Source organism: Podospora pseudoanserina, chromosome 3 (genome assembly GCF_035222485.1).
Source record: "Podospora pseudoanserina strain CBS 124.78 chromosome 3, whole genome shotgun sequence".
NCBI lineage: Eukaryota > Fungi > Ascomycota > Sordariomycetes > Sordariales > Podosporaceae > Podospora > Podospora pseudoanserina.
In genome coordinates, this window is record NC_085922.1 from 2,042,139 (window position 1) to 2,056,096 (window position 13,958).

The 13,958-nt window shown below is 50.8% G+C and overlaps 3 protein-coding genes across 3 annotated transcripts; 1 reads left to right on the forward strand and 2 right to left on the reverse strand.

Moving 5' to 3' along the window:
- Positions 1–2,946: 2,946 nt before the first annotated feature.
- QC764_0053380 (uncharacterized protein) lies at positions 2,947–3,339 on the reverse strand (the record flags this gene model as incomplete). The annotated part of the gene is made up of 1 exon (XM_062940445.1): positions 2,947–3,339. The coding sequence occupies one exon, from the start codon at positions 3,337–3,339 to the stop codon at positions 2,947–2,949; it is 393 nt and encodes a 130-aa protein (XP_062801724.1).
- Positions 3,340–6,601: 3,262 nt separating this feature from the next.
- On the reverse strand, positions 6,602–11,073 carry QC764_0053390 (uncharacterized protein; the record flags this gene model as incomplete). The annotated part of the gene is made up of 5 exons (XM_062940446.1): positions 6,602–6,609; positions 6,657–6,973; positions 7,040–7,452; positions 7,600–7,856; positions 8,646–11,073. The coding sequence occupies 5 exons, from the start codon at positions 11,071–11,073 to the stop codon at positions 6,602–6,604; spliced, it is 3,423 nt and encodes a 1,140-aa protein (XP_062801725.1).
- Positions 11,074–11,487: 414 nt separating this feature from the next.
- QC764_305960 (uncharacterized protein) lies at positions 11,488–13,892 on the forward strand (the record flags this gene model as incomplete). Its single annotated transcript, XM_062945702.1, has 2 exons — positions 11,488–12,248; positions 12,316–13,892. Exons 1-2 carry the CDS (start codon positions 12,047–12,049, stop codon positions 13,890–13,892), a joined length of 1,779 nt encoding a protein of 592 aa, XP_062801726.1. The 5' UTR covers positions 11,488–12,046.
- Positions 13,893–13,958: the final 66 nt, after the last annotated feature.

Genomic DNA, 13,958 nt, shown 5'->3' on the forward strand with positions numbered 1-13,958 from the left:
CCGAAATTGTCTAGCACCGAGCTCCGTTATTTTTTTTATACCGCATCCTTAGTTTCTACAGCCCGGGTGTATGGGGTCTTGTCTCTATCTGAGATGGTAAGACGGTCTTTGACATGTCTACGGTCCGAGCGAGCCGGGGGGTTTCCGTATAATTTTGTGTCTCTCGACGTCTGACCCTTTCCATTGTCTGTGCATGATCTTGATGCTATTTTAGCTCGAACAGGACGAGATCTTGTTTGGTGCTACCCATCCTAACTATATCATTGAGGCCTTCTTGTATAACGACTTTTCGAAGGCGTGCGTGCTAGAATGGGATAGTATTCTCGCCGAAAACCTGTGTCATTTGAGCATGTGATCTGTCGCATAGTATAATCACGTTCGTTTCAGAGTCGATCTCAAAAGAGCATTGGGACTTCGAGATGCTGGAACCTTCTACAAAGATATCAGTCTTCTCCCCCCGGCCTAGGATCGCAAGTGTGCCGCATAACTGGGATCCGGTGTGGCCGATATCGAGAGCAAAGTGTGCCGTCGTTCAGTGTCGAGACGAGGTGGTTGTTACAGGGATGTACAACTACTTTTTTCGCCCGCTCGTTGACAGGCTTGAGAGAAAACAACGCGTGAGGATATGGTTCAGGACGTGGGCGAGACATATCTTAGGAAATTAGTCGGGCAGTGAAGTATCGTTGGGAAAAGGGGTTTGGGGGCCCACGGCAGGTTAATAAAGTCATGACTTTGGACTGCTTCAGGTCGCTGGTGATTGAGGTCTCGATTTTTGGGGGAAAGTTAGAGAGCCAACCATACACCACCGCACTGTGTCGCACCCGCAAGTGCGCCAAAACCAATGGGTTCTGTGCCTATTTATGGGTGTGCCCCACAAGATGGTGCCCCCCCCCCGGCTAAGTCTTTTTTTCTCGAGGACTTCTCCATGATGGCTTGTTGCTAGCTTCGGAATCTCGACATTTTACTCTCGCTGAGACAACCGACAGACATCATGGCCGGTTGCATCCGAGCTAATAGCGTGTCTGTAGTGAAAGCCGCTCTGGCAGCACTTGTCGATGATCCCGAGCAACTCGATCGTACAAGGAAACGCTTCATGGCTTCTCCGCCATCAAACGCGCTCCAGTCGCATAACTCCACCCGATCCGAGAGCCCTGATGCTCCTAACGAGGAACAACAACGTCGCGATAAACGGCAACTGCAGTTGTAGATCGGAAGGACTGCTTCGCTTCCTGACAAGCAACTAAGCAACCAGGTTTTTGAAGAGGAGAAGCGGATTATCGAAGCTGTTGAACATCAAAAACTTCACGTGCCGGTTAGTACAAGCCATTACAAACTTACGAAAGAAGCTGTCAGAAAGAGGTGGGTTAAGCAGGGAATTTGGAACGACAAGTGGAATGATATGGCTCAGGGACGGTGGAAGCATGAAGAACCATTAGATCTTTCAATTGAACCCGAAGCCTGAGCCGAAGAACAGGCCAAAACCTGACCTCTTCTCGCAGAGGAAGGCTGAACAAACACCGGGGCGACAAACGAGTGACGAAAGGATACGATGGGCCGTTGAACGACGGGGCTATAGGGGAGCGCGAACGCGATGTAACACGCCCATTTCATCAGTTTATGTACCAAATATCAAAGGAGCGCGAGCGAGTCTTACATGAGTTGGAAGTTGGGGAAGTTGCTACGTCGGTCCCTCCCGATATCAACACAAGGGCCTTGCCGTTCGCCAGTCCGGGGGCCGAAGGCTGGTGCTCGAAAAGGGACGTATTTCTATCCTCACCACGACTGTCATCCTCAAGGGGGTCCACGTGGGCGGAACCATCGTCAAGAACCCCCTCCTCTAGAGGCCGCTCGTGCTTCCAGGATATTCCAGGTAGCATACCCCATGTCGTGTCCCAAATGCCCCTCTTAGTCCAGATCTCTTTGACTGTCTCGTAGGTACAGCAATCTCTCTCCACACCACATCCAGCGCGTCGTAACGGAAAACAGGCCGTCCACTCCTTAATAACGCAGGGCCTAAGACGGGGTAAGGGAAACAAATGCTCTGGGGCCGAGCAGGCTACAGTGACGGAGAAATCTCTTAGGCCCGTCAGCCCGTCAAAGGTGTCCAAATATCGCAAGACGAAGCGACAAGGCTCGTTGCTTGGGGCGGAATTACCGCGTCGCAGCCAACGGTTACAGGGCAAGACTGAAGATATTGAACAGATCTCTACAGGTTCATCTAAAAATCCAACTCAGACAAGACACAGACGCATTAGCGCAGGCACTCCACAGTCCGAAGGAGCGAAGCCTCAAGGGGTATCCAAAAAACGACGTATGCATAGGAAATAATGCGTAAGATAGAGTAGATGATAGTTATCCTAACCATACTGTTGATATTTAGTTTACTTGTCTTTATCTGGGCAGGAACAATGGTAGGAAGGAATATGTGTTTATCCCCGATTCCTCCCTCATTTGCTCCAGTTGGAACAGCATTCCTGTACATTTAAGACTTTTATAGAGATAGGAACCTTTTCCGTATTTCTACGGCCACTACCCAGTAGTAACTGGGGAAGACATCAGCTACTACCGGCATCTCATACGTGATTTTAGCTTTATCGAGCTTGACGGAAAGGACAAATGGACGGCATATCAGTTTACAAGGAACCTCTACGACATATGGGTGCCTAAACATTTCGAGAACATCTGCTCTGCCATCGATCAGTTGCCATCAAATTTGGACTTTGATGTCCCAACACTTTCTGAGGCGACCGGGCTTTCCCAGGATTTCAGCCAGTCGAGTACCACCGAGCAGCAAGCGGCCATTCCAGACACTTCATTTAGTGGGGCAAAGAGGAGGAAAGGCCAGCAGTTGGCGGGCTGATAATTAGGAATTCCATTCTATAATGTATCGAATGCGTGACTGCCGGCCCTGTTGCGTTTATAGAGTAGAAATTGGCTGCCTCGCCTTTATCCTTCCTCCCAACTCCCTTTTCCCCTCCACCGCTCCTTTTCCACCGCTCCTCCCTGCCCCCCCTCGTCACCCTCGTCACCCTCGTCGTCATCAACGCTGAACTCATGAATCGACGAGTTATACCGTAGCCATTTGCTCGAACTGGCAATCTTGTGTCCCAGCCACAATACGCGCGCCTTGCGCTCCTCAGCCGTGAAAGGAAACTCAACGTACTCCTCGTCATCGTCGATCTTCTCGTTTGAGAAGAAAGTATTAGGGGACACTCTGTCCGCCCATGTAAGTCCTCGCATGGCGTAGTCTTCGGGCAATGGCCTCTGAAACTGAGTTCTAGGCAGAGCGCTTTCTTCAATGCGACTATAGTTTTTATAAAAGCCAAACAATGCATTCATCATCGACACAGTGCGTTTCTAGGGGAATTATTATGCCACATAACGAATAGCTTCTGGATAGAACGTAAGGTGATAAACAAAAACGAGAGTAACGTAAAGAAATAAAATAAAAACGCTACGGTCATTATCCGGGCGTAGAACAACATCGTAAGTTTTACAAAAGAGCTTAAGGGTGTTAACGAATTCTTCAGGGGCGGGAGAGTCGATTTTGCTTCCCTACATTAGCTAATTTCAGGCTTCATCGTCGTCCCAGCAGGGCTGCTTCATAGCTTTCGCAATCGGGCTTACTTCACTACTATAGCCTACTAAGCTGCGGTAGTTTGCAATACCCATATAATATCTAGGCTCGAGCCACTTAAGACCGGATCGAGTAATATAGCCGTTTAGGGACTGGAGGAAGTCATCCATAGCTAAAGGCAAATTATCCATCTACTTACCACTGAAAAAGAGAGTATAAACACTAACGAATTCAAACTCGGCGACTAAGAGTTTGGAATAAAATAAATAGGGCTTTAAAGCCATAATCGGGTCGAACAGAGTCGATATACTCTCGCGAGCAGGGCCGAAGGAAATTGGGACGCAAAGGGACTTCATGTAATAACAAAGTTACTCAAGGGTATAGGGGCGGGCTAGAATAGCCAAATGGTAATATAACCGCCCAGTCGTTGGAGCCTTTTTAGAGGCCTTGGAACACCAATGACGGCTTACAGCAGTCCAGTGCTCTCTGTCCCAAATATCGTCCTCTTCGATAGCCATTCTATAACGCCCAAGGTCGCCGAGACACTCTACCCAAGGTATCCTCAAAAGCCGGCACAGCCTCGTAGAGAAGCGCCATCATTCAATACGCAAGGTAAATAAATATCAACATATGCTCCAAGCTTGCCGGCTGCCGATCATTTTGCGAGTTGTGACCGTTATCAACCTCTATGCATTTGCTCTCCACCCTGACCAGGCCAGCGTAGATTCTTTTCACTTCAGCAACCAGCTGGTCGTGGGAGATTGGTCCAGTGTCTGGTTGCTTGATGAGTCCGGTGTTTTTTGCACGGGAGCTCCGAGATGTTGTAGGTGGTCGGCGGTGGGAAGTGGGGGCTGGTGTAGAGGAAACCCGTGAAACATGTTGTCGAGATACCGCGAGTCTTGGATCTCTTCGGAGGGGAGCTGGGTCGTTCAGATAACTGTGTGGAGGATAGTACGGCGTCTGGCCCGGCTCTGGGTTAATCCATGTGAGCGAGCATGTAGTGAGTACTGCAGAGGTACATACCGTTCATTTGAAGTGGCATCTTTCTTTGCTGATCACCGAAGATGTGTAAAATCCATTAAATGGTGCGATAGTGGGGCGTAAGAAAGTATGGAAAATCAAAGATATTATTGACGTAAATACAGGCTTAGCATATTAACACAACAACATATGCAAAGGAGTTTTGAGCTGTTGGAGTTTTTGACCAGGCTTCAGTGGCCCCAACCACCATGGCGATGTAAACAGCTCCCTAAAGCGGCAACTTCTGGACGCCTTATGGTTCGCATAAGTCGCTCGCAGAGTAGCCGCATCTTTGGCACCGTGGGGAAGGTCCTATCTCTGGGTCTACCTTCGGAGGCGTAAGATGGGAGAATAACTTCACCTATCCGATGCAAGCGACATCCTCATCTCTTGACAGGCCAGCTAACAGCGTTTCGCTATCCCTAGGACAGGCCTGTCTCCGAACAGGAGCAGAAGATTGTTGAAACGGCAAACTGGACAACACCACTAGGCTGCCCCTAGAGACGCAACCCCGACCATCCAGTCGTCTCCTTGCCCTTTTCTTTTTTTGCAGACAGCGATGCCATCCACATCTAACCAAGTGACTGAGATGACAGCAGTGCCACCTCGCCCTGTTTGAATTTCCTGACTCACATCACCATGCACAAAAGTCTACATGATTTCAAGTGTTTCTTTTGCAGCCGGGCCTGGCTAGCTAGCGGTGATTAGTCTCCTACTATCTACTGGCCGGGGGCAAAAATGCTGATGAATTCTCTGAGATATGCAAGACCCCAGCGGATGCGACATGGACGCCACTGCAATCCGGGGAGCAGATCTCTGTCATGACCGTGGCCCTCTATCGTGCCTGCGGCAAATGGGGCTAATGCGGTGAAAACTACATCTGGGATGAGGTCGCTGAACTCAATCTTTTTCGCGAGGTTAAAAACCCTTTTGTTGGGCTTCCAACCACACACCATCAAACTTCTCTGCAGCCGCGCCAGCCAGGTTGCAGCCATATATGGGCCCTGGCATCATTAACGTAAATTTCTGTCCACCTTGCAGAGCCACATGATTGGCTTTTTTTGATGCAGTGATTCAGAGTCCAATCATACCGCTTCGTCTTTCTCACCTCTTTTTGCTATGCTGGCCTGCATCCTGGCCTACATTTTGCTTTCCTGGCCTACTTGCCATGCTCGCCAGGTGCGTGGTAGGTCTAGCTGTCCTGGTTGTCCAGGTCTTCTATGTTAGCGCTCTTGTTCCACATTAGCCACAACGTCCGGTCGGACAGCAAACCTGAAGCCTGGGATCTTGGCCATGATGTGAAAATCTGTGGTTTGTTCGACAACTCTAAACGGAAGCCCCCAAACAAAGCTGAAATGCACCGTCAGAAAACAAATCGGCCTCGCTGCTGAAAGCCGTAGGTTTATCTTTGTCTTCATTATACCATCAATTGTAACAGCAAAGTTCGTTCACCTACATGCAGTAAGTACAAGTCAACAGCACCTAGTAAGAGCCATATTTAGTAGGACAGCATTCCAGGTAAATTTTAGGCGTGAGCTAGTGCAGAAATATGGGAGGAACAGGGCAGGCTCAACAAGAGGTGCAGAGATATAGGCGGAAGCTTCTAAAGGGCGAAATAGAGCAGGCACTAATACAAAGGGAAGCTCGATTTCTGGTACGACCTGAAGTGGAAAGAGCTGCAAAGCTTCATACCAGAGAGACTCCGCACAGAAAAGTTCGGGCGGCCTGGTGGAGCCGTGTACTGCGTAAGATTGTTCGTGCTCAGCCAAAGGCAAAGGACGAATATAGACGGTATAATTAGGAGAATCAGTCACACGTTATCTTTTAATACTCCTTGAGGCTTTACTCCTTCAACTGCAGTGATCGCCTCGATGAATCTACAAAGATCGATCAATATTTTCAATTTGAGTGGTAGAGAAGAATGCCGACGATGGTCCATTGACAGCGACACATTACAGCAATGGTTCAAGTGCCTCCCTAATATTCTTCAATTGTTATTGCAAGCTATCCAACTTTGTATTTTACCCCCGCTTTCCATTTACACTCAGATGATACGTACCCAGGTGGCGAAAGCCAAGGTCTGACGGTAGCCCTGTGGATGGGACTGGCACTAGGAGCTCCCGTCGAGTCTCGGTAACCTGGGCAGAGGTTGTCGGCAGTGGTGGTGGTCCATAGCCGTTGTCGAGGGGCTCGGTGGAAGAAGATCTCGACGGAAGACTCTCGCGTACGGCTAGAGACCGGTGATATTGTAAAGACAGAACCACCCCCGCCCGCCTCACCATTTCAATCTTGCCTAGTTTCCAATTCATTGCCTCAGCGGCGCGCCACGCGACCTGCATTTCCTTTGCCAGTATGGTCCACATCTCAGATTTGAGCCTGAAGTTTGTAAGCTTTGTTTTGCCTTCAATACTCTGTTAGACAGAAAAAGGGGCCGGTAGTTACCTCTCGTATTTCCTTGCAAACTCATTCTTACGCTCTTCATCCCGCTCAGGCTGCTCCAAATAGTTTTGGTAGTAAAGACGGCAACTGACAGAGCTCCGTCCTGGAGGGAGCTTCGAGATATCGTCCCATTTATTCCCTTGGCCCCGGAGGTTGATAATCTTATTATCCTCCTCAGTAGACCACTTGCATTTTTCTGGTGTTGGCAATTCGGATGGCGGCCTGCTGCGCTTGTTACTCGAACGCAATACCGAAGTCGGAGTTGACGCCGGAGAGATTTCAGGTACCACAAAGTCAAATCGCGAAGACAAGGAGGGGACCGAGGCGGAGGGAGCCTGTTGGGTAGGCGACACAGTCGACTCATTCGAGTCGGTGTCGATTAATGACGCGATATCCAGGATGATGGTGTATGAATGCTGATATATTCTTTGATGCAAGCAAGATGTTGAGATCTAGAGTTGGGATTTTGCTCTTGTCTGCAGTGGAAAGATTGTCGACTGAAGAAGAACCGGGCTAGGGCTTATGATGGAGAAAGGCAGCGCTTCAGGACACAGTTCACGTACCGTAAGTGCGGTTGTTACGTATTGTTTTTCCTTCTCCTCTTCTGCTGAGTCAAGGGTCGGAACGTTGATGATAGACCGAATCACATAATCCTCAAGAAATGCTTTGCACGCATGTCTCGCAACACGACAGTTGCGGCAGAGATCGACCCAGATACTGTCGGCTTGGATATCAGTGTGCTCAACAGCTTCACGGTTCCAACTAGTTCCAGGAGAATTAGACCAAAGCATTAACGAACAAGAATCGCCGTACAGCTTACCTGCACCATAACCGTTAACACCAGAGGCGCTTACTTTCGACTCTGGGATAAATATTGCGTGATGAATTGCTATCATTACCAGCAGTAGTACCGGCGCGGCGCTCTTTAGCGTATACTTTAAGAAGCTGTTTAGCCCGGCGACGTCTCTCTTCCAAGTTCCATTTAGAATATATATGTACCACCGAAATGCAGAGGGCAAAGAGGCAGGGAAAAAGACGAGGAGGGAAATGAGCAGATATAATAGATAGGGAAGGGCACTTTGTAGTAAAACCGCGCTGCAGTCCAAAAATACCAAAGGTATGCCCCCTGGCCCGCGCAAATACGGGTTGGTGGCCATGATTGAAGACCGCGGCGTGGGGGGAAAAAATAGTTGGTAGGGGTGAAGCCAACAAGACGGTGCTGTCCGTTGGGACTTCTGAAAATGGTGGTGTTGAGCCCTTTTCTGGAGGTCAAAACGTCGGCGGGGTGACAGCGAAAAGAAATGGGGCGCTGGCTCACCCGACAGACAAGAACCCGGTCAAGCTGTTTGACTAGGGGAGAGCGGACGGGATCCCGCATTTTCAACTGCCTATGGTTGTATGTGTCGGTTTGGGTCTGAATCAGACTACATATTTGGAGTCTGAAGTCCGTCGGCCAAGCATTGGTGATGGTATCTTATCAGTGCCACTTCATTTGCTCGCAATACCGTTGTATCGATCCATGGTATCGAATTCAAGGCTCAATTGACTCTGTTCTCCTATGTATACAGACTGCATCGTGATGTCTATTAACCATGTGCTTGTTACTGACCTTGAGCCTGCCCCTGAGCCTGCCCCTGTCCCTGACCTCTATCCACCATCTCGGGATCCTCAAACGCCGGCATCTCCTCATCAGTATCCTCTTCACTCTCCCCCTCATCCTCCTCATCCGACATCCAAGCCCCCGGCATCTGAACAGGAGGATACCCCACCCTCATCCTCATATACTCCATAACCTCCGCAATACTCGGGCCTTCCCCAAACGCCCCCTCCCCATCAAAGTCCTCCGGATCCGTCCACTCCGCCTCCTCATCATCCTCCTCATCAACGCCAAACGCATGGTCATGCCTCGTCCGCCCATCCCAGTTACCCCCAAACTCGGTGGTGTCCTCATCATCAGAATCATTATCGTCATCGTCGTCGTCCTCCTCCTCCCCATCCTCAACCGTAGCCTGGAACGGTCCTCGCGGCTGTTGTCCCTGTCCAGCGGCAGCCCCATCCCCACCAGCGCGTTGTCGGACCCTACCCATCAACGCGTTAAAGAAGCCCATTATCCCGCCTCCACCGCCGTCATCAACCTCGAGCATAGCTTCGAGTTCCTCCTGGGGCATCTCGGCTAGCAACCGCTCGGCTGCCGCCCGCATCCCGGCTTCTCTGCGAGGGTCCATTTGGGTGCTAAACAGGCCTCGCGTAGCAATGGAATCGGGTTTCCAGGGTAGTTTTTGAATCTCGCTGCTAAAAATGTTGTCTACTGCCGCTGGTGGCAAGGGGTCGAACTCAAAGTTCGGAGAAGCATCGTGTAGCAGCTTCCTTGGGACGAGGGTCATGAGGGACGGCGTACTGTCGAGGTAAATGAATCTTGCTACTGCGAGCGTTGGCTCTGGGCTCTGGGGACATCTGTAGACGCCTTTCGGGAGGAGCTTCTTAGCCTTGTCTGCTGCTGATTTGAGGAGGGAGATGGCGTTGGGGTTGTTCCAGAGGTCCTTGGAGATGTGAAGGTAGAGCTCTGTATAAAGTTTGTCGTCATCGTTCCGCGGAGTGTGACCCCAGATGGACTGGGGAGTATCTAGACTGAGAGCGGAGAACAAGGCGCAGTAGAGCCAAGGCAGAGTCTCAATGTTCTTGACGAGGGTCTCGTGCGCCGTGTCGTAGTCATCGAGCTGGAGGTAGGCTAAGGGGAGAGTATGGAGAGGATACAAGACCGCATCTGGCCACCTGGAAGCGAGAGCATCGCAAAACTTGACAAACCACTCCGCCTCACGGGATCGAAGCGCAAGAACGGGCACCCAGTTGAGCAGGGCGTAAGGGTCGCCGTGGTTGAGGCTCAAGTACAACTTAGACCATTCAAGGGCGGTCCGATAGGTGCCCTTGAGAATGAGCTTCTGGATCAAGTTGTAGCCAGCGAGGTAGAACTGTCTGTTTTCAGGCCTGGCAAAGTTGATCCTGGCTTTGCCCTGTTCAAGTTTGCGGCGGAAATCACTAAGCGTAACGCGGCCAAAGGTGAAGAGAGCACGCTCAATGAGATCAGCAGCGAGAGCTGAGTTCTGGTCCTGTCGAGCAACCTTACTGCCCTGAATCAGAGACGACACATGGTATGGGTTCCGGTGCAAGAAGTGGATGATCTGCATGGGGTCTCCCATCTGGACAAGCTGAAAGAACGACCCCTCAAGATCGTCATAGGCCTTCTCGTGGGCAAACGTGAACTCGACCACATCAGGTGTGCCTTCGCTGAGGCGCTTCATGATCAGCCCCTGAGCCGCACCCCTAGGCCACAACTTTTTGCCCTCGATGAAAGGGTTGGTGCGGAGGAGCGTCTCAAACATGCCCGGCTTCGCCGGGCCCGAGCGACGTGGGTCGGTGGCAACAGCACTTAGGTATGTCTCGAGATCAAGATTCTCTGGCAGAATTCTCTGTCGGGTTTCCTGGCGTTCCTCCACCTGGGCGAGATCCATAGCCTTGCCGAACAAACGGCGCATCTCGTTCGCGGCCTTGAGATGTCGGCTGTCGATCTTCAAGAGGTCGTTGAGCTGGTCGTCCGGGTTTTGTTTTGATGAGCTTGCCGCTGATGCAGCGCCGGCCCGTTGCTTTTTGGCCTTGATGTTGAGCTCTTTGAGTGCCTTCTCGAGCTCATCCTCCCTAGCCTTGGGGCGCTCTGCTGCTGGGGTTTCTGATGGTTGCTTTCCCTTCTTCTTTTTCTTCTTCTTGGACTTCTTCTTGGCAGGTTCGGCCTGTGGACTGGCAACTTCCTTCTCTACCGGTTTTGATGGTTCTGGTTCCTCGTCCTCATCGTCGTCGTCGTCGTTGTCGTTGCCGTCACCCATGTCCCCGAGCGCTGCGAAGGAGAACATGTTGCCGCGGGGCTTCGCCACTACCGGCTCCTCCTCCTCCTCGCTGGTCTCTTCTTTTGTCTCAGGGGCTTCATTCTGTGAGTTCAAGAGTTCTTGCTGCTTTCGCAGCTTGCGTAATTGTCGACTCGCCATTTTTGGTGGTTTGATGAGAAGAGGTTGTTCTGTTGACAGCGAGTGAGTTGCCGACAGTTGGCTAAACTGATGAAAGACATAAAAGTGGAGGGGTAAGCAACAAGTATGGCGGGGCAGCACCCAATCTTTGATGGCAGCCACCAAAGCAAAGCAAAGTTGTTCAAGTTGCGATGCTGACGCTTGTAAATTGGCTAGCTCGGAGTGATACTGTCAGATGTATTGGATTTCACTCTTCTGGTTTCACCCTTCTGCTTTTGCACGGCGAAGGCGAAATGGAAGGAAGGCGGTTTGCCGATGGAGTCATCGCCGTCTTGAAGATGCCACTACGCACTGTACGATGCACTGTGTTTGGGAGCTCTTTCATGATCGACAGGAACATGACATAAACCATAACTGTAGCCAACCTCCGATGGGGGTTGACACACTCATACTTCTATATCTTTTACATCTCTGGTCTCGATGTTAATTGATTACAGCAAAAGCGGTGTCCAATGCCCAGTACCTATCCTCTTGGCTCCAGACAAATGTTCGCAACTTCGCTGGCTGGCTCCAGGTCTGGACCTCTCAATGCTCCTGCCTCCATGGACCAGCGTATCAAGTTCTCCTCCCCGTTGCAGCCGAGTGGTTGACATTGGCCATTGTTCAGAGACACCATGCATGGCGTCGCTAGTCTGATACCCGTCTGCTTGGGTCTGGGCTCTCTTGTCGCCAGCCTCGAGGGGCTGAGAATCCCCCTGCAGGCTCAACCTTCGGTGTTGATATGCTGAGGGGTTTGGAAATGCGGTGGGCAAGTCTTCCTATTTGGTCCCTTTCTCTCCGTCTCTTTCTTGCAGCAACCGATTGCTTCCAAATCCCATCTTTTCGAAGTGGTAATTCTCTCCATTTTGTCCGCCAAACTTTCGAGGTTGGGCTTTCACTTACGTTTGTCCATCTGAATCACCCGACCGACTAGCGGGCACAGTCGCTCGCTTCCATGTCTGCCCAAAAGTACGATGATAGCAGGTTCACACGCCGGGCTTGTGTGACTGGTTTGGTCTTGTGTTGGTTTGTTGCTGTAGGCAGTATCATCGGAGGTGGACTATGTCTCTACAAGGAGGTCCGCGATGACGATTCAATCCGGATCGACTTGTCCAACAGATGGAGAGAGCTTCTCCCTCTCGGACTGAACATATTCAGTAGGTTGTCGCAAAACTCCTTCCCTGGCTGGTACTGCAGGACAGCTAACCACAGTCTGACTCAAAGTTACCCTACTCAACGATAGCATGGGATACATCCATGCCGTTGCTCTCCGTTGGTCTCTCATAAGAGAAGGGAGCCTAGACTTCAACTCGAACCTGCGTCTACTCACATTCTCCAAGAAAAGTCCCCCGAACGGTTATATCCCCAACTTTCTCTACCTTTTCGGAATCATACTCGCCTATGGTGCTACATCTGTCATATTCTTGAGCCTTAACCCCGAGCTCGCCCGTCTGCTAGGCAAGTCCTACGAAATCACCGACACAAGGGGTGTCCATCTAAACGGCATTGCTCTCATTATTCTCGGCTGCGGCTTTCTCCTCCAAGCCGCCGTTACCAACTGGGCCTTGGCGGGTACTAAGATTCCCACATGGAGCTCGAACCCGCTCATCATTGCGAACACGTGCATGAATCATGATACCGAACACTACCAGGTCATGCCTCGCCAAGGCCGCTGTATGATGGGAGTTCACCTGGCAGGGAATGACATCAAGGCCATCCGACCTACTCGAAAGCAAAGGCCAATGATTACAGCACATCCCCATGTCCGCCGTGTGTTGTATCTCTTGTGGGCTCTTCCAATCCTGAGCGGCGTTTGGGGAGGCGGTGTCTACGGTTACCTCTTACGTGGGAGTAAAAATGGGATCTTTGGGCGGTCATGGAGTCTTCTCCCAGAGTTTCCACCTCACATAGACGAGAACTGCCACACTAAGCAATGTACTGACGGGACATCAGTACTGAACCTGGGCTGGAGTACCACCGGTGGTGCGGCTGGTACAACGGGTGGCGTCTTCCTCATCATTGCGATCCAGTCTGTGGTCACTCTCTCTCTTCATTGTGCCGAACTGATCGTGAATCTTTCACGGGACGAAGGCATATACAGGAAGCTGATCGGACCAAGAGGCACCAACGGGCACTTCAACTCAGTCGTGGAAGCCTTCACCTCATGGCAAACAATTTTTTTGTTTACTCTCAAATCCGGTGTTCACTGGATGTTCGGTTTGGCTATTAATCTCCAATTTCAGCTGGGGGTCAACATGTACCCCTCACAAATATTTTACTTTGGTGGCCTAACTTTGGTGGCCGCCTTGTTTGGTTTGCTCCTGTCTTTGCAGCGCCCATCAGGTTACTTGCCGCCAACATACGGCCACATCCAAACTATCGCCGACATTATTGACGAATGGGCGGATTCTGGATGCATGTTTTGGGGTGAGAAGGGTCCACATTACACCGGAACAAGCACCAAGCGGCTCAAACAACCCAATCCAAACGTTGAGTACGGGGGAATGAAGAAGGGCGACGGCCAAGGGAGTCACAGTGACGATATCACGGTGATACCTCTTGAAACCTTCAGTCCAGCCAGTCTGGTAGCCTCACCACCAATGGACCAGAGCTTTGGCTATGTCTCTCCGGTTGTTCAGACACCTCCTTCGGCAAATGCTGCCTGGGGCCAGCCGTGGCAACAACAGCAGCATCAGACGAGCTACGAAAGTCTCAACAGCAGGTTCTCGGGACAGACTGGGTATTCGGGGTATAGCAACCAGAGCACACAACCATTCTTGCACAGTTATAGGAGCTATTAGAATCCTCAAGGCGGAGTTGTTATTGTATGAGTACCACATGGTTTTCTTTGGCTTGGGAGCACTCGT